This window comes from Elgaria multicarinata, chromosome 6 (assembly GCF_023053635.1).
Source record: "Elgaria multicarinata webbii isolate HBS135686 ecotype San Diego chromosome 6, rElgMul1.1.pri, whole genome shotgun sequence".
Classification (NCBI taxonomy): domain Eukaryota; kingdom Metazoa; phylum Chordata; class Lepidosauria; order Squamata; family Anguidae; genus Elgaria; species Elgaria multicarinata.
Genome location: NC_086176.1, coordinates 86,621,356 through 86,644,951, shown reverse-complemented (window position 1 = coordinate 86,644,951; position 23,596 = coordinate 86,621,356). Strand labels below are relative to the sequence as shown.

Genomic DNA, 23,596 nt, shown 5'->3' with positions numbered 1-23,596 from the left:
GTTAGACAGATCCATGGAGGATAAGGATGGCTACTAGTCCTGATGGCTATGTGTTACCTTCAGTATCAGAGGCACTATGGATCTGTATACCAGTTTCTGAGAAACATGAGCGGGTGGTTGCTATTGCCCTCATGTCCTGCTTGTGGGTTTCCCAGAGGAAGCTGGTTGGCCATTATGCAAACAGAATGCTGGACTAAATGCGCCTTGTGTCTGGTCCAGCTTGGCCCTTCAAAGAATCAAAGAAAAAGACATGTTTTTATTTCCCTCAATTTCAAAATAATTTTCTTTTTTGGAATGCCTGCATCAGATTTCATTTAAATCCAACCTGCCACATAGGGTTGCTATGAAAACCAAATAGGATAACCTCCACGTACACTCCCTTATCTCCACAGAGGAAGGACAGCATTCAAGTGTAAGAGAAAGATGGAGTTAAGTGGTGACTTAGGAGTGTTGATGTACATAACCAGGTTATCATAACTTATATTTGAAATTTGGCTCTCCAGTATCTGTTGCTGTCTGACAATGCCAGAAGATGGACAACTTTCCCTGCTCTTTTAACATTCTCCCAAGCCTTCAGGTAGGAATAGCAGCTTATCCCCCTCCACACGCGCACACACATTTCTAGCTGAGATCCTGTGCCTATAAAGGTTCGGTGGCAGACAGAAATTCAACAGGGAGATCCTTTCCTGCTGAGGAGTGCTCCATTCGCTGAATTCCTGTTTCTCCAGAAGCTGTTAAAAGCCATCCTGAGCAGGGAGTGGGAAGAAATCTAGCAGTTCTCCCTCCAGACATTGCTCTGGGCCCCTGGAAATGTGGGCCCTGGACTTTCTTCCCTGCCCCCTAAAGATCTGTCACCATAAGTACATGAAGAGGTAATTAATCTGAATGAAATGATGTGTTGGGACAGCATGTTCTAATACTCGTCTCTTGACCATATGTCCAAATTAGCTTACCATGGTTTAATCACACGGAGGAAGTGTTCGTTGACACCGGGTGTCAAATGGCCACCCTTTGCTCCAGAGTACAGCTGGAATGTCTGTACTAATGGGGTCAGACGTGGCCAGTCCCAGTCTCACTTTTCACAGTGGCTGGATTTGCCCAAGAAACTGTCTCCAGCTAGTGGAGGCCAATTCAAGCCAGGCCTTCAAGCAAGAAATCCAGCCAGCATGCATGGGGCGGGCAGGCGGGTAGCGACAGGCAGACAAGCCTGCATGGCCACAAAGACTTGGGTCAGGTCAGCTCAGGAGATGAAATGGAATGTAATTTCACACGCCGAGGCTCCGAGGCCTGGATTGCAAGGTGTGAAATTACACTCGTGCCTCAACCTGGGGAGTTAGGAAAGACTGAGGACGAGAGGGGAAACGCTGTGCCTACTGTCCTGTATGCATTGACCTGAGACTATAAATGCTGCGAACTCCATGGGAGTGGAACTTACGTCCTACATAGGACTGCACTGTTAGGTTTATTTATTTAGGTTGTTAGATTGCAATCCAATACACTAGCCTTCCCCCAAACTGGTGTTTTCCAAATGTCTTGGAGTACAACTCCCCGAATTCCTGACCATTGGTCATTCTGGCTAGGGCTGATGGGAGTTGGTCCAAAATATCTGGGGCTCGGGAAGCCTGCAAAACACATTTATTTGGGAGTTGTTCCAGCAGACTAAGGGCTCCTCTAAATGAGTGATTTATCACATGCTCATGATTGGCCACTCTGGGAAATTTGAGGATCTTTTAAACAACATCATGAATGACCAGGTTGTCTCCTGTGGCATCTGTTGGAAATTCTGTCAAGAAAAGCACCACATTTAAAGTGGTAACATCTGGGGGGAAAGCAGGATCTTCCACCACTAGATAGCGCTGTCTCAATGGAAGCGACCAGAGAATGCTTGGACAGGAAGTATTCAATTTAAACCACGTGGCCACCCTTCTCCATCCGTGTAATGCAGCCCATAACAATCGCATCAAAAAGCAGGAAGCACAAACGCCCAGGCTAACAATGCAATTTCCCCTTAATGTCAATGGGACTGACGTCCGAGTAAATGTGTGAAGTATTGGGTTTTAAGATGGTGATATCCCCTATTCCCATCCCCCAGCTTTCACCAATCTAGTGCCCTGCTGGCTGGGGGAATGCTGGGACTTGAAGTCCAACACATCTGGAGGGCACTAGGTTGGGGAAGGCTGACAAAGGGGCTATCTTGACATTGTCTTTGCCCTGGGGTGGCTCCAAAGCCAGGGAGGGCAGCCCCACTCTTCCGCCAGGCTGTCCTTGCTTGGAGCAGAAGATGTCCTCCTATTGGTCGCTGGAAGCCACGGGAAGGGGAGTAGATGGGCACAGTGAGCCTAATGGCCGCCAGAAAGCCCGCACTGCCTCCCCTGGTTTGGACAAGTTGCCGCCACCGCGCACCAGCGAGAGCACCGGGGTTGGCGGTGGAGCAGCACCAAATCGGTGCCGCGAAGACAGCCCCATACTCACTTATTTGAGAGTTAAAGCCTACTGAGCTTCGAGGAGGAATCACGGCTCAGTGATAGAACTTTGTAGGTTCAGTCCCTGCCATCTCTAGGTAAAAAGGAACGGCAGGCCAGAAGAATGCCTTCAGCCAGCCTGAGACGTGCTGCCACTTCGATCCTTGGACAAAGGGCCTGCCCTGCCATTTCCTACAAACCCGGTGGCAGTGGGGCTTTCTTCCGCCTAAACATACATGGGGTCGGGCTTCTTAGGCCCATGGGGGAAATGAAACTGTGCCAATGATAAAAAGGAGCCCATGTATTTTGGCCAGGATGGAAAACACATCTGATAATAGCAGCTTGAGAGAGAGAGAGAGAAGGGGCTGGCCAAGGCACGCTGGGACTTGTAACCCTTTTCTCTCTCTTTAAACATGCATAGGATTACACCTTTAATCAGCTTCCCCGGCTCCTCCTCCTTCTTTATACCATCTCGAGAGCTTACACGTTTTTGGTGGCCTTTTGGTTGTCCTAAAACAGGTAACACAGGTTTCGGGATTTCCCTTGTGCTCAGACACCGCGACCTCTGCTCCCTGCTCTCCCTCTGAGACTGTTCTCGTTCCTTCAGCGCCAGATTTAGGCCGATAGGTGGCGCTGTTGCACTCCACTTCCTTCGAGCCCTGGCTGGGCGAGTCCATTTCGGCTGGAGCGGGGGGGGTGGCGTGAGAGAGCTGCGCTGAGGTCGTAGCTCTACCCTCCCCTGCCTGCAATCCGCGGTTCCGGCGGCGAGTGAGGACGTGGCTCTTGGCGCCGCCGTTTCCCGGCCTCTTCCGGTTCCGCTGCGGGCCGAGGCCTGCCAGCGGGCCTTGTCTCGTTTTGACTGTTTGCCGAGCCGGCTCTCAGCCCTTGGAGGATGAGGAAACCCCGCGGTGGAGGTGGCGGCGGCTGAGGAAGCCCGGCCCGAGAGCCGCCAATGGAGGAGAAGTTCAGCGGGAGCGGCGGCGAGGCCCTGGCCGGAGGCGGGCGGCTGGGGCCCGTGGATGTGCCCAGTGCCCGGTAATCTCCCGGCTCCGGGACGCTTGGCTGAGGGAGGCGAGTGGGCACAGGAGCCCTTTCCCGTTGGGACGTTTTGCCAGGCATCGCGGCTCCTCCCGCGACCCCTTTCCCCCGGCGTCCTCCCATACACACACGCCCCCAGTGCCCCTCGGCCTTCTGCAGCGGGGTCTCCACATAGATTGTAATGTGATGTTTCTGCTGGTGTGTCCGTTCCAGCATGTACATTCACTGGAAATTCTCAGCAAGGCGTGCACAGTATTTTGCGTGTAGTTCGGTGGTCTTGTGTGATGATTTCCAGGCGTGAATCACGTAACGTCAGTGTAGGAGTTGAACTGCATGTGAAACAGCCTGAAAGCTTCAGAACCTACTGGATCTGAAAACCTTTCCTAATTCAGTTTAAAATGTTCTGTTTTTTAATGGACCAACTCTGCTGGTAAGTCAGCCAGCAGTATTTTGAATGACACAGAAAGCCGTTACAGGTAGATGTGTTTGAGCAGCCTCATCCTATGTGGCTCTTGTCTCTTTCATCATTACCCATCTGTACACAGCTCCCTTCAAATTCTGCACTTTACATGCTACAGTATCCCTCAGTTTTCACCGTTCACTAGTCAGAGGTTTTATAGACTACACATTTGGTTACAGTGTCACATAGATTTCTTGTATGTGTACCACACTGGTATTTATGGACCAGGCTAATCGCTTACTTAACTACTCACCTAGTTGGATGAGGACCTTCCCAGATCCAAAGTTCAAATTCTGCTACATGTGCAAGTAAGAAGACTGGCTGGCAGCCTGGCTATCAGCAATGCTGAACTGGACTCATCCCAGGATGCTGCTTGTTTTTAAAATATGATATACTAGATCTGAGAAACTCAAAACTCAATGGTACCTTGTGCACCAAACATATAAATGCATGCAAGTTGATATGTCAGAAGAAGGTTACTCTCTTTATTTCATAGCATCTAAGGATGCTTTGTGGAGTAAACCGACACATCCAAGGCTCATAGCGTTTCCTTGATCATATTTTTTGATCAGCTATTTATTTATTCCATTTTTATACCGTCCAATAGCCAAAGCTCTCTGGGCGGGTCACAAAATATTTGACATTGTAGATCAGATATCCTTTGGATAGTTATTTATTAGGGAAATGTTTATGATAGATCTGGCCTATTGGAGGTCAGTTGTGTCTTGCACACTGACTGAGTCAGTGCTCTACAAACTAGCTTATCTGAAATATCTTCTTTCTATATAAATGTATATCCTTATTTGAAACTTTATCAATATTTCATAGCAATTCCTTTTTGTTTTTGTTTTTCCAGCCTGACTAAATATATTGTGTTGCTGTGTTTAACAAAGTTTTTGAAGGCTTTGGGATTGTTTGAATCCTACGACCTCCTGAAAGTAGTCCACCTTGTACAGTTTATCTTCATAGTAAAGCTTGGGTAAGTTGACTTGGAGCACTACACAGCATTTTTCAACAATTTGTTATTGAGATTAGTTTTGTATCCAAAGACTTGGGGTTTTTTTAATCATAGAAGATCTGCTGTTTGATGCCATAGGGCTAGTGCAGAAGTGATGCTGCCACATTGCCAAAGCATGCCTCTTTTGTCTTCATCCTCTTTCATAGCTTAGTATGATCACTTTTGTCCTGCACCAACCTCTTCACTAAGTATAATTGGCATCAAACTAAAATTTGAGATCATGTTCAGAAGTGTGTTTGCAAACTGGCTTGAACTAATTATGACAGTGAAAATGTTGATGCAGATTTGTCCATTGTTTCTTCAGAAAGGTATAGGAGAATTAAGGTGAGCACTCCCAATTGCCAAACAATTGGATAATTACACCTGAACAAAGCCATTGAACTCACATTGTTTTTGTTTTCTCTCCATTATGAAGTCTTACTTTCCTTCTAGCTGGAAGGCTTCCAGTTCAGTAAACACAATTTATTCTGAAAGTATGAAGAACTCACCAGTAACTTAAAAGTGTTCAGTACTGGCTTTAAATGCAAAACTAGGTGCCACTGGTGATATTTTCTTGCAGGTTGGAAACATAAATTCTCTTGTATGTGTTTATTGTGGTTATTCTTCATGTCTGATGTTTGAAAAAGCATAATCCCAGCCTGCATTCTGCAACAAGCCACAAATAATGAGTACACACTATCTAAAGGTGCACTTGCATGTGGTTGGATTGAACTTGGTAGCATGAGAAATGCAGATAAGAAACCTCCTGCGAAGATTTGTCACATGTGATATTTTTTGCAGCATGTGTACTTTATTGCCATGATCAGTCATGATTTCCTAGCACAAAGACACAGAGCAGCAAACCTCCGTGTTTGATTTTCACATTATATGTGCTTTCACGTGAATTCCTACAGAGAAGAACTTTCGTGGAAGAAATTTGGTAATTGATGGAGTATTTATTGAATACATTTCTCTACCACCATATAGCTGAAACTCTCAATCGTTATCCCTCAATGAATTTGGAACTAATCGTTAAGGGTACAATTGAGATCCAAATGTACTGATTCTGTGATATTATTTTAAAATTTATGGGTATATTTACAGCTTTTAGACCCTGCCCTTTACCAAAAAGGCTCCCAAGATAGGCAGTTTGACAGTCCTTGCCCTCAAGTTTACAATCTAAATTTAAGACATGACACACAAGGAATTAGAGAGAAAGAGAGAAAGAGCAGGATATATATGATTAAAATGGGTTTTTTTAAGTCTGCTTGAAGTGATGGTGACTCATGGAGCAGATCATTGTAATGGGCTCTGTGAGGGGAAGAGGGGCCCAACCACTGCTTGATGAAACAGCAGCAAGTGGAGGAGGCTGTGTTGGCAGATTAAACACTGACTTTTTTAAAAATTAATTTCACTTGATCTAACAAAATTCCTATTTTTCTAGGTCTGCATTTTTTATGATTTTGTTTCAAAAACCATTTTCTTCTGGAAAACCTGTCACCAAGCATCAGGTGAGATGAACCTTTATTATACACATCATGTTTTATATGGGGAGCTTGCCCTTAGACTCAATGAAATGGATGATATCTCTAAATGTCCATTTCAAACCAGCTCACTGGCATATTAAATGGTAAATACCATGATGTTCCTGCAAATCCATGGTGGTAAATAATGTTGGCAAACTTCTGTGGAAGATATTGTGCACTGTTACATAAGACTCTTAGGGAGAGATTCCTTATGAGACTGTTTAGAAGTGTTTCTGGGATGACAATGGTAGCTTAATAAAACTAGAGACTGATATGTTGATTCTATTGCTATGTCATGTCAAGGTAATCACTTGGTAAAGAGCTCTTTTGTTAAGAATGATGGATTTAACGCCAAAGATTGTATCTTCCTGGGTTAAATCAGCAAATAAAATATTGAGAGAGAATGCATTTTTAAAAATAATTTGGATTTAAATTGATGCAATATTTTCTCTTGCAGTGGATCAAAATAATTAAACATGCTATTGTTGGCTGCATAATTTCACTCTTGTGGTTTTTTGGCCTCACCCTGTGTGGACCTTTAAGGTAAATATATCCTTGCTATTTATTTGTTTATTTATTTGTATATTTATAAACTGCCCTTCATCAAAAGATATACAGATAGTGAACAATAAACAAGTAATAAAAACAAAGAAGTACAAAAAAGTACAATAAGAAAGAAACAGAAGGCAGTTAAAACCATAAAATTGACTGACCCGCTTAAAATGCCTAGGTGAACAGAAAGGTTTTGACTTGGCACCAAAATAGTTGCAAGGTCACACCAGATGCCCTCCATGGTGTTCCATAAACAGGATGCCACAACAGAGAAGGCTCTTTCCCTAGTCGTCTCAAGCATTCCCATGCTCTCCATCCTTCTTGCATCTGTTTGTCCCACTCAGCTGTGAATTAGAATGTGTCTTGTTACACTTGGGAGGCTTGAACACCTTCCTTGCCTTAGATTAGAAAACCAGGACCCTAAGGCAAGGATCTAGAGCTTTTGGCTGGCCTTGCTAGCCATGACAAAATGTGTGGCAGCCACGACACTGCCTTTCTCATTCAGTGCAATCCTTTGCATGTCTCCGTTCAGTGGGGTTCACTCTAGCTTTAGGCTGCAATCCTGTGCATGCTTACCAAAGAGTAAGTCCCATCAAACTTGGTGGGGCTTACAGCCAGGTCGACATGTTGGTCATTGACCTTGCACTGGACTTCTGCACGAAGTCAGGGATAGTCTTCCTTCCCCCAGCTCCAGCCCCAAGGGGGTGAGCTGAGTCACCACAGTTGTGCTGGGCATTGAACCTGGCCTGGGAAATGGAGCAGAGGCTTATTTTCACTACTAAGCACAATGGCCAGATCCATTTTCCTTCCCAGTGTGAGACTGGAGAGGGAAGTGGGGATCTTTTCCCTAGTTTTGTGCCTCCCAAACTCAGCTCTGTTGTGGAGCAACTTTTACCATGGTGGGGATGGCAAACAGAATCATGAAATGCTGCCCTAGGGGAATGTGATAGAAATCAGTGGGGAAAGCCCCTAGATGTTTGTATTACATTGTCATGTATTATGTCTTTCATATATGAGATTCTGTATCTCTTGTTTTGCAGAACTGCGTTGCTGTTTGAGCATAGTGATATTGTTGTAATTTCGCTGCTTAGTGTACTATTTACAAGTTCAGGAGGAGGACCAGCAAAGGTATCCCATTTATTTTGCGACAATATATCACACCTGTTTAAGTATATAAAAGATGTGACTAGATAATCTACCTAACTGTAATTTATAAGCACCCTTTCATGGAGTATATGCATTCTTAGTGGAGAAAGGATGTGAGATCATATTTAAGGTGAGATATCAGGAACTGTTCCATTCTAGGCAAAAGAAGTTGCAAGCAGGAAGTATTGTATTCAACTTAAAGTGACTTTCATCAAAACAAATTCATTTAGAGTGCAATCCTATGGTCCCTAGATAGCATCTGGGGTGGGGGAGGGGTTCATAGGATATTTTGGATTCCTGGGTCTGAGGTTGGAGACAGCGCTCTGACCTTTGATCTAGGAATCTGTGTTTGCAGCTGGTGCAGAGAGAACCATGGCCGCTGCCCCTCTGAGGTCAAAAGGGACCTTGGAAGAGGGTTAGGGGGGTGTTCCTGTGGGTGAGGAGGGGCTGGGTTACGCTGTATCCCCAGGCTTCTCCAGCCTCCTTTTCTCCCGCTTTGTAGCACCCTACCTAGGTGGGCAAAAAAGCCCATCTAGTTACAATGCAGAGCAGGAGGAGAGACGGAAGTAATGATTGCCTCCTCCACTCCTCTCACTCTACGGGATGCACAGAAGCCTCCGAATTTGGAGAGTTACGAGCATTGGGTGTGGATGTCATAGGATTGCGCCCCTAATTCGCCCTGCTCCCTCCCTTCCTCATTCAAATTGATTAGGAATTTTTTGGTATATGTCTCTACCTCTGCATTTCTTATCACCTTTTAAAACTGTTTTTTTTTTCTTTTCAGACAAGAGGTGTGGCCTTTTTCATTATTGCTGTGATCTGTCTGTTGCTTTTTGATAATGATGACCTCATGGCTAAAATTGCAGAACACCGTATCCTTTCTGTGCGTGTATGAGGGATAGCATTACCTTGTCCTACCTGCCTGATTTATTCTAGATACTTGTGACTGTTGATAAAGAAATATTTTGTGATTTTTGCTCCCAGATTGTGTGTCTACTGCGAAATATCCCAGTTCTCTTTTGTGTAATTTGGGTTTGTGCTTAGTTCAGGTATCCTTTCCAGGATGGTCTATCTAGATAGGTGGCATAATAAGGCTAGCGATGGCTACTCTTCATGATGACTGTATATTACCTCCAGTATTAGAAGAAGTAAGCCCCTGTAAACACAAATGAGAAGTAAACACAAATGAGAGAACACAAACTATTGCTCTCGTGTCCTATTTGTGGGATTCCCATTTGAACATCTGGTTGTCCACTGTGTCAACAGAATGCTGGACTTGAAAGGCCTTTTGTCTGATTCAGCTTGGCTGCTCTTACGTTCTTATCTGAAAGGGCTGTTTGTAAGGACTATGGAGAGAGTGTATGTGAAGTGCTTTGAATACTTGGAAACTGCTTTAAGTACTAAATAGCTGTATGACTCTGCTTATAGCATGTTGCCTTTTGGCACACAATGAGTATACCAAGATAACTGGGTATCACAAGGATACATGGACCGGATTGGCTTGATTGCACTTTAACAATAGATATAACAATGCAATATTGTTACAATATTTTCATTGCCATGCACAAACGTGGCAATGGAAGAATAAACACTTGCAATGAACCGGAAAGTTAAACAGCAGAAAAGCATTGTATATAAAAATTAAAGCAACAACAGACAAAAGGGGAAGAACAACCTCATCACAAAAAGCAAATGAGAAAATAAAACAATCCAAGCAGCCTTTAGCTTTCTTGAAAAGCCAGGTCAACTTGGTGTCTATCACTGTTCAGCGTGTGGCTTAAGTCTGCATCCCTCCCTAGCAGATCATTCCACAGGGTTGACACCACAACCAAAAAGGCGCTGCTATATATATATTGCCATAGTTCGATGAGCAAAAAAAATCAGAGCAAAGCCCCAGAAGTTGAACAAAGCACTTGTTATACTAGTAGAAGTCTGCTAGCGCAGTGGGGCTTTTCCCTCTCTCTGCTCCGCCTTGCAGCCTTTTGTGCCGCCCAGAAATCTAGTCGGCAAGGATTCCCAGCCCTCTGGAGCACATCTTGAGAGTGGGAGGGAAAAGGAAATGCCCTCTCCCAGTTCCACTAGCTGAAGCAATTCCATCAGCTGAATGATAGCATTGGATCCAACCCAGTGTTTTCAGTGAGTGTGTTGTGGTTTTTGTACCACCTAGTTTAGCCTCTCAAAGTCACATGAATTCTAAAAATGTCCTGTGCTTCTCTTACTGTATTTGCTACACTTTATTTAGTTTCCTTAGGGAAATAATTCACAGAAATGGTGGTGCTGTTTATACTTGTCTATAATTGAGAGGAGGGGATAGGATTCCACTGCAGAATTTTCCTGAGCTTTATTTTCTTTAGCTGAGGGGCACCATGACAGTGCTCTAACCCATATACTTTATACAATCATCGCTTTCTTAGGAGTTGCAGATCACAAAGTAAGTGTTCCTGCTGATATGATGAATTATTGGGAAAACTCCATTGCTGCGATGTAAGGAACCTAGATGAACTATTTAAATTAAAGTATTGTTTAAAAGTTACTTTTAAAGTACTTTAAAAGCTAAAGTACATTATGTACTTTTTTCCATGCATAATTTTATTCTAATTGAAACTTACTTATTGATTAAAGATTGTCATGAAGTCCTAAGAATCTTAACGTGCAAATAAAAATGAATGTTATAATTTCCCTTCCACTATTGAACTACTTCTTGGGATCGAACTGTAGAGTCCACCTTGCCTATTGATGTTGTTGCTATCATGAATAGAAATGAGTTGCAAGGCTTTGTGTTTTTTAAACTTTTGTGCCGTGCTCTTTGAAAGAAAAGGATTCCAAAATGGAGAGAAAATGAAACAAATTTAATATACAGCAGCAAAGACATACTTAGGGTAGCCTTTGTAATAATGCACTATGTTATTGACTATCAAATTTATGTTTAATTTAGGGCTGACACCCACTAGGTGGAAGGCTTTGATTGCAGAGCCCTCTGCCTATCCGGTGTCCTGCCTGCAGGAAGAGCAGCAGAGGCTTTCCTAAGTCCTGCCTGTCTAGCCTCCATTTGTGCATCACCTTGCTGCTGGCAGGGATCGGAACTGAGAGGCTTGTGGATCCAGTGGATCCCGCTCACAGGTACTCCCCCCTTTTCCTCCCTTCCTGTCCTCTTCTGAGGTTGCGACACTGACCTCGGCAGAGCAGCCGTTGTGGAACTCTGCAGTGGCTGAGGGTGGTAGGAAATCCCTGCTCGGATTTCCCCTCTCCCCATCCAGAAGTCATAGTTCTGTCTATAGCCTTGCTGGGAGCAGGGGGGTCCCCGCATCCTATGGCCCGTCAGACACCATCTAGAGGCGTCAGGATTGCTGTCTTAGTGGTCTTCGGTTAGCGATAATTCACCATGTATTTGTATCATAACTATACTGTGCTAGGGAGACGAGACTTGGATTTATAGAATATAAACTTGGATGTAAGTAGTTACAGCAATATAAGCATTAACTTTATTAACTATTAGGTTCCAGTTTCTGATATTCCCAGGAATTTCTGTCCATGTGTTTTCTATGAACTGTATGGGGAGAAAATCAGTAATAATAGCAGGGATTTTTAAAGGAGATGTGAAATACTTGGTTATGCAGTGCGGTAATATTGCTCTGTCTCTTTCTTTGCAGGGTGGCGTGATCTTGCTTGTATTAGCATTGTGTTGTAAAGTTGGTTTTCACACAGCTTCCCGAAAGCTCTCAATAGATATTGGTGGAGCCAAACGCCTTCAATCATTGTCTCATCTGGTTTCTGTCCTCCTTTTGTGTCCCTGGGTGATTGTTTTGTCTCTCACGACAGAGGTAAAACAGCATAGCAGCCTCTGAGAAGCAAACAGCTTTCTTTACACACTGGACTGAAAAATCCTCTTTTAGAATTGCCCTTAAGACTGAACTATGTGGTTTATAATATATTATTGTGGTGTTGCACACTTCCTTTTTATTTATAAATTGCCTTTTTAATTTAGCAAGTGTCCTGTCCAACAGAAAGGATTGTGGTCCAAGAATCATGATAAAATACCATGATAAAAAAAAAAGACAATTACCTTAAAATTTTAAAACAATTTAGATGCCAGACATGTAAAAACCATATATCCATAAGAATGCAGGAGAAGCTTCAGCCATTTCCAGAGGCCTAGTGAAACCACATATGCTTTCACAAGGGTTGTAAAAATGAATAATGAAGTAGTTTGGTGGTTTTTCTGTAAGGTGAGAATTCCATAGCTCTAGGGAAAGCTGTGTGCCAAGCATCCTCAGAAAGGAGACTCAGAGCCAAGCACCACCTGACTATCTCATTTGGTTCAAGATGGGCCCATATGGGAGCAGGTGCACCCTCAGTAATGCTAAGTCCGGGTCACTTTGTGTTTTGCAAGTTAATTCTACCAACTTTAATTGCCTGGAAACAAACTGGTTACTTCCTGTATTAGATCTGGGTTCTGCTTCTGCCAGGTTATCAATCAGGCTGTTCTGGCTATTAAGATGAAACAAGCCACGTGTGCAAAAAAAATGACAGTTTATTAATAGAAAATGTATGCAGAAGAAGTTCACACCTCCTTCCAGCTAATCAAGCTCTCATAGCTGGGTGTCTATTGGGGCCTCCACGATAGACGGAAGCCATCCCTTTGAGCCACAAAAGTTCTGCACATTGCCCCCTGAAGCGAGACTGACATACGAAGCTCATGGATTGGATCTCATAGGTTCTTCTGCTAGATGTCTCCCTCCCTCCCTCCCAGGAGGTGACAGGCTGCATCCCTCCTCCCTCTCAGAAGCAGCAGGGGGGCTCCCTCTTGTAGGTTCCCAAAGCACCTCAGCTTGGGAAACTAATTGCCTTTCTAGTGTCTGGTTAGAAGTGAAAACCTCTCAGCTCATCTTGAGATAAGAAAGGGTGACATAACTATGAGAGGCCCATCCAGGGAATGAGGCCTATCTTGTCAGCTAAAGCCTGCTAAAATCTATTCCGTGTGTTAGGATACACTGGTCTCTTAGCAGCATTTTGGAACTCTGTGGAGTCCATATTTCTGTTCACTAACACTACACTCTACCAATCTAATTCTAAAAACGTTAGTATTATGCTCTTCAAATTTTGATGTGAGAAGCAGCTTTCTGCACTGATTAGAGCCTCAGTCACATAGAGGACATTACAATAGTCATTTGATGAAATTAATCAAGGCATGGATGGCGACTTGTCTTTTCTTCATTACAGAGGTTATAAATATCACTAACCTCTTGAAGATGCCAATATCAGGAACAGTAATATATAACTACATTTACTGTGGATACAAAACTGTTTTGCTGCCTTATTAAATGTTTCTACTTTTGATTGCAGAGTAAAGTAGAATCCTGGTCTTCTCTCATCATGCCCTTCATAACAGTTATCCTTTTCGTCGTGGTTTTGGACTTCTATGTAGAATCTATGTGTTCCATCAAGATGGAGGTCTCAAAGTGTGCCCGTTTTGGATCCTTTCTCATCTTCATTAGTGCTCTACTTTTTGCCAACTTTTGGACACATCCAATAACAGATCAGCTTAGAGCTATGAATAAACCAGCAAACCAGGAAACCACTGAGCACGTTATTTCTGGAGGAGTGATAGTCAGCACCGTTTTCTTTATTTTATGTATGTATTAGTCCTCCTTTCAGAAGAATAGTGGAATATTGCCAATGATTTTTTCATGCAGATAGAAATTCAGCAAGCCTTGATATTGCAACGTATCAAAGTGCTGGGAATATTGTTAGCTTTCATTTGCATTTTGATCTTAAGGGGAAACTTATTTGGTGAAAAGATTGTACAAAAACTTCTTGGTAAATTACTAGGTATAGATATAGATGGGGGGGGGGGGGTAAGGCTGCAGTTCCCTAGTTTTAAATTGATCAGTGGGCTACACCAATTGTTTTGTACTTGGACTAGGCTTGTGTGCAGTTAGACATACACAGTCCTTGCCTCTCACTTATTGAACTGCTTGGGATAGTGTTCACCAGCTACTAATATGTCTAGCCCAGCCTTCCCCAACGTGATGCCCTCCAGATGTGTTGGACTGCAACTGCCATCATTCCCTGTCAGCATGGTCAGGCTGCTCTAGCCTTTTCCTGAAAGCAATTTCTGGCTCTGCTTCTGTGACCAGTCTGCCTATGTGAAACGCCATGAGCCATCCCCATAGGAAATCTTGCCACATGACTGAGGCTGGATCAAAACAAAGTTGGAGTCAGAAATAATTTGATTTTACCTTTGAACCAGAAGGTTCCTCACCTGTAACAAAAACATAGACAAATTAGTAAGACATTTAAAATAAAAGGAGTGGGAGCTAATCAAAATCTCTTAACATTCAGCACCTGTTATCACAGGCCTTGAATTGTACCCGAAAGTGACAACAAATATTTTTCCGTGTGTAGAGTGACTAGCTGATGGGAGTGTGTTATAAAACTGAACAATTACTGGAAATTCTGAATGACTTTGTAGTTTTTTTTATTGGTAGACAAAATGTAAACAAATGCTTTATTTTTTCAGCTTCCAATATTCTCTCCTCCCCAACACGGAAAGGACAGAAAGGCACTCTTATTGGTTATTCTCCTGAGGGAATACCACTGTACAATTTTATGGGTGATGCTTTTCAACACAGCTCTCAGTCCTTACCACGATTTATTAAAGAATCACTGAAACAAATCCTTGAGGAGTCTGACTCAAGGCAGATCTTCTATTTTCTGTGCCTAAATCTGGTAAGTGTGTTCTTTTTCTTTTTTTAAAAAAAAACCATTGGTGAAATTTTCTGGCCACTTGAAGGTGGGGATTAATATTTTACAAGCCCTAATGAATTTGTGTCCACTGCCCAAGGAAACTGAGTGTTCTATGCAGTCAGCAAAAATACAAACTGGAGTGGGTAGGATCCAAAGAACAGCAAAACCAATTCTGTGAGCCAAAGTTAAGAGTTCTCAAACAGCACCACCCCATCCCTTGTACTACATGGGAAATAGTTCTTGAAACTGAAAGGAGATTCAAAAGAAATTTGTGATATAGCAAAGTGGAGGAAAGTTTTTTTTTTTAAATTACTGAGCTAACAGAGCTCGGTATCCCAGCCAATGTTTTCTAGATAATTCCTTAGTAATATTGATCAGCTTTATTCAAGGGTGTATTCTGCCCAAAGGTTAGGAATATGTTGACTTCAGAATGGATTTGTAGTGTTCAAAGTTAGGGGAGAAAGAGCTTGACTCTTCAGTCTTGATTTAGTTGGTAATGGCAGTGAATGCCTTCTGCCAGTTTCCTCCTGACATTTTGGGCTTAACCCTAGCTGTTCTCCTAACCACAGCAGCCAGCCCTTCCTCACCAACTCCATTAAGCCCTCCTTGCTCTTCTCTAAAACTTTGTACATTTTAAATGTGTGAATGCACTTTATTATTAATGTTGATGAAAGAAAAGAAACATAAATGGGTAATTTTGCTATTATCAGATAGAAATGAGCTCCTCTAAAAGAGAGGGTTACATAAGGTTCTATAATAAAAGATAGAAGAGAGTGAAGCATTGGGAAAAAAATTCCCAGTCTTCATTTGAACTGCTTTCATCAAACAGCAATTCATTCTCAAGTATGGTCCTTCCGCCTTTCACAGAAGCAGACATTTTAGGCAATTATTCAGAGTATCGTTTTCAGCCAGATTGTGATATACCAAGTAGTGTATGGATGTATTTTGTTTGTCATTAGATGTGGGTAAAGTGTGGATAAGATGGAGTTTCAATATACGCTGGCATTTGCTTTTATAGTATGTAATTTTATATTTCATTTTCGAAGGCAAAATCCCATTTTACTCACCTTTTGTTCTAGGCTTTTACTTTTGTGGAACTATTTTATGGTGTATGGACCAACAGTCTAGGATTAATCTCAGATGGATTTCACATGCTTTTTGACTGTTCTGCTTTAGTTATGGGTCTGTTTGCAGCACTGATGACTAGATGGAAAGCAACCCGCATATTCTCCTATGGGTATGTATCTTGAACTAGTTATAGGGATTTATTAGAAGGCTGCCACCAATTGTACCCCACATCACACAACATTGGAAGCTGCCTTATACTAGGCCAAACTGTCTCTCTTGCCCAGTATGGTCTGCCCTGACTGACAACTGCTCTCCAGGGTCTCAGGCAGAGGCCTTTCCCATCATCTGCTAGCTGATACTTCTAACTGGAGATGTAGGAGTTTAGCTTGGGGCTTCTGCATGCAAAGCACGTGCTTTACCACTGAGCTATGGTCCGTCCCCTTTTTGCATTCTGGGCACACCAGTGATGCACTACTTGGCACAATAAACTTGTCAAGCATGAAAGGTAGTCAGTTGCCAGACATACAGTCGTCAATGGGCAGTATCCAACTGTGTCATTCCATTAGTGCAAACAATGTTGCGCTAGTGGAAACTAGGTTCTGAGCTATGCGCAAGTGAAGAATCCAGATAAAGTTACGGTTGCACACGCATAGTTGCGCATAAGTCTTGTGCAACTGGTTGTGCATAGCTCTTGTGCAAGCACGCACTGTACCACTGAGCTACAGCCCTCCCCCATTTTAACCTTTTCTAAAGCCAAGTGCAGATCCTTTTCATGGGCATTGAACGTGGGACCTTTTGCATCAAATGCACACACACTACCACCAAGCTACTGCCCTCCCCCATTTCATGCTGTGTCAGCACCAACATTGCCTCAATGTGAGGCAATGTTGGTGCTGACACAGCATGAAATGGGGGAGGGCAGTAGCTTGGTGGTAGTGTGTGTGCATTTGATGCAAAAGGTCCCACGTTCAATGCCCAGCATCTCCAGGTACGGCTGGGACCGTTGTCTGTCTGAACCTCTGGATGAGCTATTGCCAGTCACTTTAGAGTCTTTAGACAATAATGCTGAACCAGAGGTCTGACTCCATAAAAAAACAGCTCCCTACATTCCCCTTATAGTTAATGAAGGGCTGGCAAAACAAGCATTTCATGCTAATTTACACTAGCAAAACACGTCTCAAAGCAAGGCAGTTTTAAGGTTGTTGTAGAACTGTTATTATTTGTCTTTGTATTACTTTTATCCCATTCCACCCCAAAGACTTAAGATAAAAACAGTGGTTGGTAAGAAAATACAAAGCCTTCCTGTTTAAGCATCAATCTCCATCCCAGAAAATCAGATCTTCTTAGTGTTAATATTATTGGTATCTCCCTTTCTCATTTTCTGTAAACATTTTTGTTAAGACTGACGAAAAAGTGATGTCCATGCCACATTTTAGCAAATGCTGTAATTATAGCTGTACTAAGCCTGCAAATCAAACAAAGGCATATAAATCCAACCAATTTGATTCATTTTCCTTGGTCAAATGGTTTTGGATTTTCTGGAGACTAGTTTAAGATTTTAGCACAATTCAGGGCACCACAATATCTCTTCTGTATATTTTTATTCCTCACTTTCTCAATTGCAGGTTTGGCCGTGTAGAAATTCTCTCTGGGTTTATTAATGGCCTTTTTCTCATGGTAATAGCTTTCTTTGTCTTCATTGAATCTGTGGCCAGACTGGTTGATCCTCCAGATATTGATACAAATATGTTGACTGTAAGTTTGTCACCTTATTTTCTGTTAACATTGAATTTAATGCTCTTAAACGTTCTAACCTGTATTGTAGAAACAATAGGGTTCAATCTCTCAATCATTGCTGGTGTTGTACATGCTTTGATCATTTCATGGATGTTTGCATAAGATGGCATGAGAAAGCAATAGATTATACCTGGCTAGAGTCAAAACTTTCATCCTTAAGTAAAAATCCTCCTTTTTTGCCAGGGGTTAAGCCCTAGAAAACGTGTAGAAGAAAGGCTTCTGAAAAATATTTGATAATGAAAGAGTAACGGTTGTCAGTTTTGAATAGAAGTATGTTCTTATGGTGTTCAGCTCACCCAGTCTTTTCTAGTTGTGGCAGTCCTTTTCCCTTCCATCCATTGTTAGTAGAAGTTTCCTATGTGGGCCTGAATCTAATACATTGCTAAAGTATGAGTAGATTAACCACAGCCTTGTTAGTTGAAAACAAAGTGTATTAATACTGTACAGAATTGCAGCTATTGATTTATATGGGGACAGTATAGACATAATGCTTCCAGTCCTTTTAACTGTGGTGAAGGGGATGGGCCATGGGATGTCACACTCCGATTCCAGACTGTTTCTCTCCTTGCACATGGGTTCCTCTGATCTTCTGCCCACCCACCTTAGCTATGTTCATGGGTTTGTTATTATGATTGTTATTATTATATCAAATATTATCATGATTGATAAACAGGGCTTGTTTGTGACTAGGATGGGCTCGTTTCAAATCCTAATTAAGATCAAACTCTAGTTATTGTTGACTGTTAATTAATTGCATTTCTCTACCATCCAGTAGCTGAAAAACTCTGGGTGGTTCACAACAATTAAAACCACAAAATACAGCATAAAGTGCAATATAAAATTTAAGTAATGGAGGTGCAGATGTAACTCTTTGCTATGACTGATACTGCTAAGGGAATTCATGCACACCACAGATCATACAGTTCCACAGTTCATTCTCTGTTGCTCAAGTATGCATGGTTAAGAAATTAAGAATATTATGTTTGCATCAGCCTAGGGGTGCTAATATTTCAGCAGAACTGATAAGTGTGTTCCTGCTTCCCATCTCTCCACTATGCTGTGCATATAAATTGTTTTTCTAGGCACTGTTAATGGTAGTAAAAAGTTTTAAAAATCTTTCTCTCTCTCTCATGCAGCCTGTCTCAGTAGGAGGATTGTTAGTAAACCTTGTTGGTATCTGTGCCTTTAGCCACGCCCATTCCCATGGGCCATCTCGAGGAGGATGCCATGCACATGAACACAGTCATTCACACCACGGCCATGGCCATTCCCATAGTGACTATGGGCACAATCATAATCATGGACACTCACATGGGTCAATAGGAGGTGGTATGAACACCAATATGAGAGGTAAGTGGAAGGCAAGGTGAATTCATATTGGGGGCGGGGGAAGGGAAATAGTATTAAGAGGTAAAGGATGTCAAATGATTCATAGATGTATTTGGTTAACTGCTGAATTATCGTATTAATGATCTGGAAATTGTTTTTATTTCAGGAGTGTTCCTGCATGTCTTGGCAGACACCCTTGGTAGTGTTGGTGTGATCATATCAACGATACTCATCCAGCAGTTTGGATGGCTCATAGCTGATCCCCTCTGCTCTCTCTTTATTGCTACACTGATTTTTCTCAGTGTTATCCCACTGATAAAAGATGCTTGCCAGGTACTCTTGTTGAGGCTGCCACCAGAGCATGAAAAAGATCTGCACTTGGCTTTAGAAAAGGTTAGAATTTATCTGCCTCTTGTGTTTTTCTTTATATTTTATCTTAAGTTATGTCCAGATTGTTGCAAGACATTTTAATTGCTGCTTGTAGTACCATAATACATTCATTATCAGATACAATTTGTTGGTAAAATAAATCCATTTAGGAAGGCCCTTGCTTTGGGTTTATTCACTTAAAATTGGTGATCTTTGCAAAACTAGATGCTGTGGTACTCTGACATACTGAGGCAATAATTTGCAAATTAAAGAGCATAAAATTTAAAGTGTTACACTATTTAAAGCAAATTTAAATTCATAAAGATGCCCTAATCCCATAACTTTGTCTGTAATTTAGTGAATATGTAAGTGTTCAGAGAGATACAACATTGAACAGTCTTGTAGAATATTATTACAAGTGTTGCTAATATATATTTTACAGATCCCGAAAATTGATGGTGTCATCTCCTACAGAGATCCTCATTTCTGGTGTCACTCTGCTAATGTTGTAGCAGGGACTATACATGTACAAGTGATGTCAGAAGTAATGGAACAAAGAATTATACAGCAGGTAACTTAAGAGTTGTAAATTATCTAACACAGATTCCAGAGTGGTGAACATAGATATAAACAGTAAAAAATAAAATTTTAAAAGCAAATTTAAATTGTTCAGTTTACAACCGAAGGAGCCAGAAAAAGTGGCTAGTAATGCTGAGACTTCAAATCTCACCAGGAAGTGATCTGACCATGACAATGGAGTTACTTGGGGGGGGGGGGGAGGGGGAACCCAATTTTCAGATTACTCAACTCACTACTTAGAGCAAAAACCAAATCACACCTGCTTCATGTGTTGGGCCACTGACAAATTGAGACAGCCCCATGGTTGTCATGGAGTTCCAGAGACGGCCTCAGCATGAAAGTTGAAGTCACCCAGAACCACTGTTCTAGGTTCTTCCAACACCACACTCGAGACCACCTCTGCCAGCTCAGTCAGGGAGGATGCTGGGCAGCAGGGTAGGTGGTACACCAGCAGCATCCCCAGTCTGTCTCTATGGAATATCCTTCCCAAAGAGGTCTACCTGGTACTTACACTGTTATCCTTTCTGTACCAGGTAAAGACCTTTTCATTCTATTAGGCATTTTATTCCTCCATATAACGTTGTCTTGTTTAGACCTTCAAAGGGATGTTTGCTGAAGATGTAATGGTCATATTTTTATTCTTTTCAGGTTTCAGCAGTTCTTAAAGATGCTGGAGTTAACAATTTAACTGTCCAGGTAGAAAAAGAAGCCTATTTTCAGCATATGTCTGGCCTGAGTACAGGATTTCATGATGTTCTTGCTATGACAAAACAAATGGAATCCATGAAATACTACAAAGATGGCACTTACATCATGTAATTTGGAGCTGCATATTTAGGATTCACTACCTGTATTTCATCAGGGGAATTTGCACATAAATGTACAGAAACAAATATACTATATATTTGGATTTTAAGAAAAATGTTACATACCTTTAAAACCAGATCAAGAGGCTTAAAAAGAGGTGTGACGAGTAGAACATATGCTGTATATGTGGAAATAATGGCATTGTAAAATATTGTATTTGGTGTCTATTAAACAGATTTTGCTATATGAGTGTGGATGAGAAAAATGTATTGCACACCTCCCCCAAAAAGGAATATTGAGCATTTCTCTTCCATCTCAAACCTAAAGGAAAACATTTTAGGTTGCAACAGAAACAAATAGACTCCAAAAACTATTTCTTCAAAATTGTTTTGAAGTCTTGCTGCTGTATGTGTATTTACACATTAAATGAGTGCAAATAAGATTTTCAAAGTTCAGAGATACAAATGAATATGTACAATTTTATATTTATTCCATTTCTGTATATAGTCCTATTTTCTAAGCTCAGCTTTGTTAAATGAGGAGAAATAGATTCTACCATAAAAAGATTGTAAGCGAAGGGTTTTTTTTTTAAAGGAGAAAAAATGGTATATTAGCAACAAGTCAGGGAGAAATAAAACTACGTTTTTTGTTCTTACACTCCTGTTTCTGTTCAGTGGAAAAGTTGGAAAACTAATTTGAACCACTATGTAAAATAAACATTTTATAATTTTAATAAATGTCTAGTGACATATTATTGCTTAAACTACAACTTTAAAAACTCGACCTATTTAATAGGAGGAAAAGATATCACGGTGATGAATGATTTAGTTTTCAGCTATTGTTCCTCCCTAATTGATTAATCAAAGCTGAACTGTCATAATGGATGCCATTTTCTACACATTCAAGGGAAACGGTAAACTGCCCTCAACATTGTACCAAACAGTTATCTTAGTAGAGTTTAATGCTCGATGTGCAACACAGCAAGTTTACTAAATTGAGGTGGGGGGTGAGGGGAACAGTATGTGCAGTTGGGGTGAGTTCAAGACATTCATGTTCTACTGGTTTGATAAGAATTCCTTCCTAGATGTGCTATAAGAAAGAAAGAAAAGACTACCATATACAAGTGCTCCCTAAATTTTATCTACACTGTTTGAAATAATGGGGACTTGCATGTACACGAGTGGGGAATTCTTTTCATCATGTATAGGAATGCTGCCTTTCTTAAGCATTACTGCTTAATATGCTTGTCTCCATTATATGGGCTTATTGTACAGTTTCTATAGCTAACTTCTATAGTATAGCTTCTATAGTTAACAAAAAAACACAGGATCTTAGAATAGGTGGAAGGTCTATTTAAGTGTCATGCTGGCTAAACGTAGTGCCACCAAAGCAATGGTATTCCCCGTAGTAACCTATGGCTGCGAGAGCTGGACCATAAGGAAGGCTGAGCGAAGGAAGAGAGATGCTTTTGAACTGTGGTGTTGGAGGAAAATTCTGAGAGTGCCTTGGACTGCAAGAAGATCAAACCAGTCCATACTCCAGGAAATAAAGCCAGACTGCTCACTTGAGGGAATGGTATTAAAGGCAAAACTGAAGTACTTTGGCCACATAATGAGAAGACAGGATACCCTGGAGAAGAGGCTGATGCTAGGGAAAGTGGAAGGCAAAAGGAAGAGGGGCCGACCAAGGGCAAGATGGATGCATGATATTCTGGAGGTGACAGACTTGACCTTGGGGGAGCTGGGGGTGGCGACAGCCGACAGAAAGCTCTGGCGTGGGCTGGTCCATGAAGTCACGAAGAGTCGGAAACGACTGAACGAATAAACAACAAAGGCAGGAGAACTGTATGGCTCATAACTTTTTTTAAAAAAAAAAAAGGTTGATGATGTACCCACCAGCCCATATGCGTGCAGCATGGCTAGAGCTGAGGCATAAAACTCTAAAGCACAAATGCTGCAAATGTTAGGGTCTGGTACACGGGACATTTTTAATATGGCACTGACCTCATGAAACTTAGGCGAACAAGGACTTTTTAGCAGCACTGGATGTAGCCAACATCATGTCAGCCCTGAAGCTACTGTTTATATTAGCCAGCTTTTTAATGTCACACAGGTATAAAGTTACAGGGCACAATCCAGCCAGACTTGAGCACTTTTAAATCTCATTGTCATGTGCTTAAGTCTCTTATTAAAATCAATCATACAAGTGCTATTCTTTCTGTATGAAAATACACTATTTCAATTCTAATATTTAACCACTTAGGTGGGCCCTGAACACAACATAGTTCGAACCTATGTTGGCCAACAAGTTTGATTTGAGAACAAGACAGGGTGAAGGATGAGCTCAAAAGGCCGAATCATATAGCCACATACACACAAAGCGCACACACAAACATTTCACAGGCAACTGGTGATGCTCAGAAACGCACACCACACCAACTAGTCCCCCAAAACAAGCAAAACACAACACATTGCAGGCAAAGCACACCACTCTCTGCCATCCTCTTTTACTCCTCAAAATGCCATGCCAACCCCACCCCCAAGAGGTTCCCCACATCTGAGTGCAAGCCAATGCATGTTTGGACAGGAGAAAAGTCCTACAACTCCCAGCATACTCTAGCCAGGTGTAGGGCCTTTTTTTTCTGCCTAAACATGCATAAGATTGCACCCATAGTCAAATCCTCAGCTCCCTCTGTCTTTGTCAGTATTGTTCTTTTCAC

The 23,596-nt window shown here is 41.9% G+C and overlaps 1 protein-coding gene across 1 annotated transcript; it reads left to right on the top strand.

Moving 5' to 3' along the window:
- Positions 1-3,257: 3,257 nt before the first annotated feature.
- Positions 3,258-21,464, top strand: SLC30A5 (solute carrier family 30 member 5). The gene is made up of 16 exons (XM_063127985.1): positions 3,258-3,497; positions 4,817-4,939; positions 6,402-6,468; positions 6,941-7,026; positions 8,076-8,163; positions 8,966-9,053; positions 10,536-10,612; positions 11,832-12,002; positions 13,525-13,813; positions 14,702-14,910; positions 16,008-16,165; positions 17,622-17,751; positions 18,930-19,143; positions 19,289-19,515; positions 19,934-20,062; positions 20,719-21,464. Exons 1-16 carry the CDS (start codon positions 3,415-3,417, stop codon positions 20,887-20,889), a joined length of 2,310 nt encoding a protein of 769 aa, XP_062984055.1. The 5' UTR covers positions 3,258-3,414; the 3' UTR covers positions 20,890-21,464.
- The last annotated feature ends 2,132 nt before the right edge of the window (positions 21,465-23,596 follow it).

Excerpts from the sequence above, each read along its gene's own strand:
- SLC30A5 (XM_063127985.1), top strand. The coding sequence starts at position 3,415 with ATGGAGGAGAAGTTCAGCGGGAGCGGCGGCGAGGCCCTGGCCGGAGGC. Across the intron at positions 3,498-4,816 it reads GTGGATGTGCCCAGTGCCCG|CCTGACTAAATATATTGTGT; the intron begins GTAATCTCCCGG and ends TTGTTTTTCCAG. Across the intron at positions 4,940-6,401 it reads ATCTTCATAGTAAAGCTTGG|GTCTGCATTTTTTATGATTT; the intron begins GTAAGTTGACTT and ends CTATTTTTCTAG.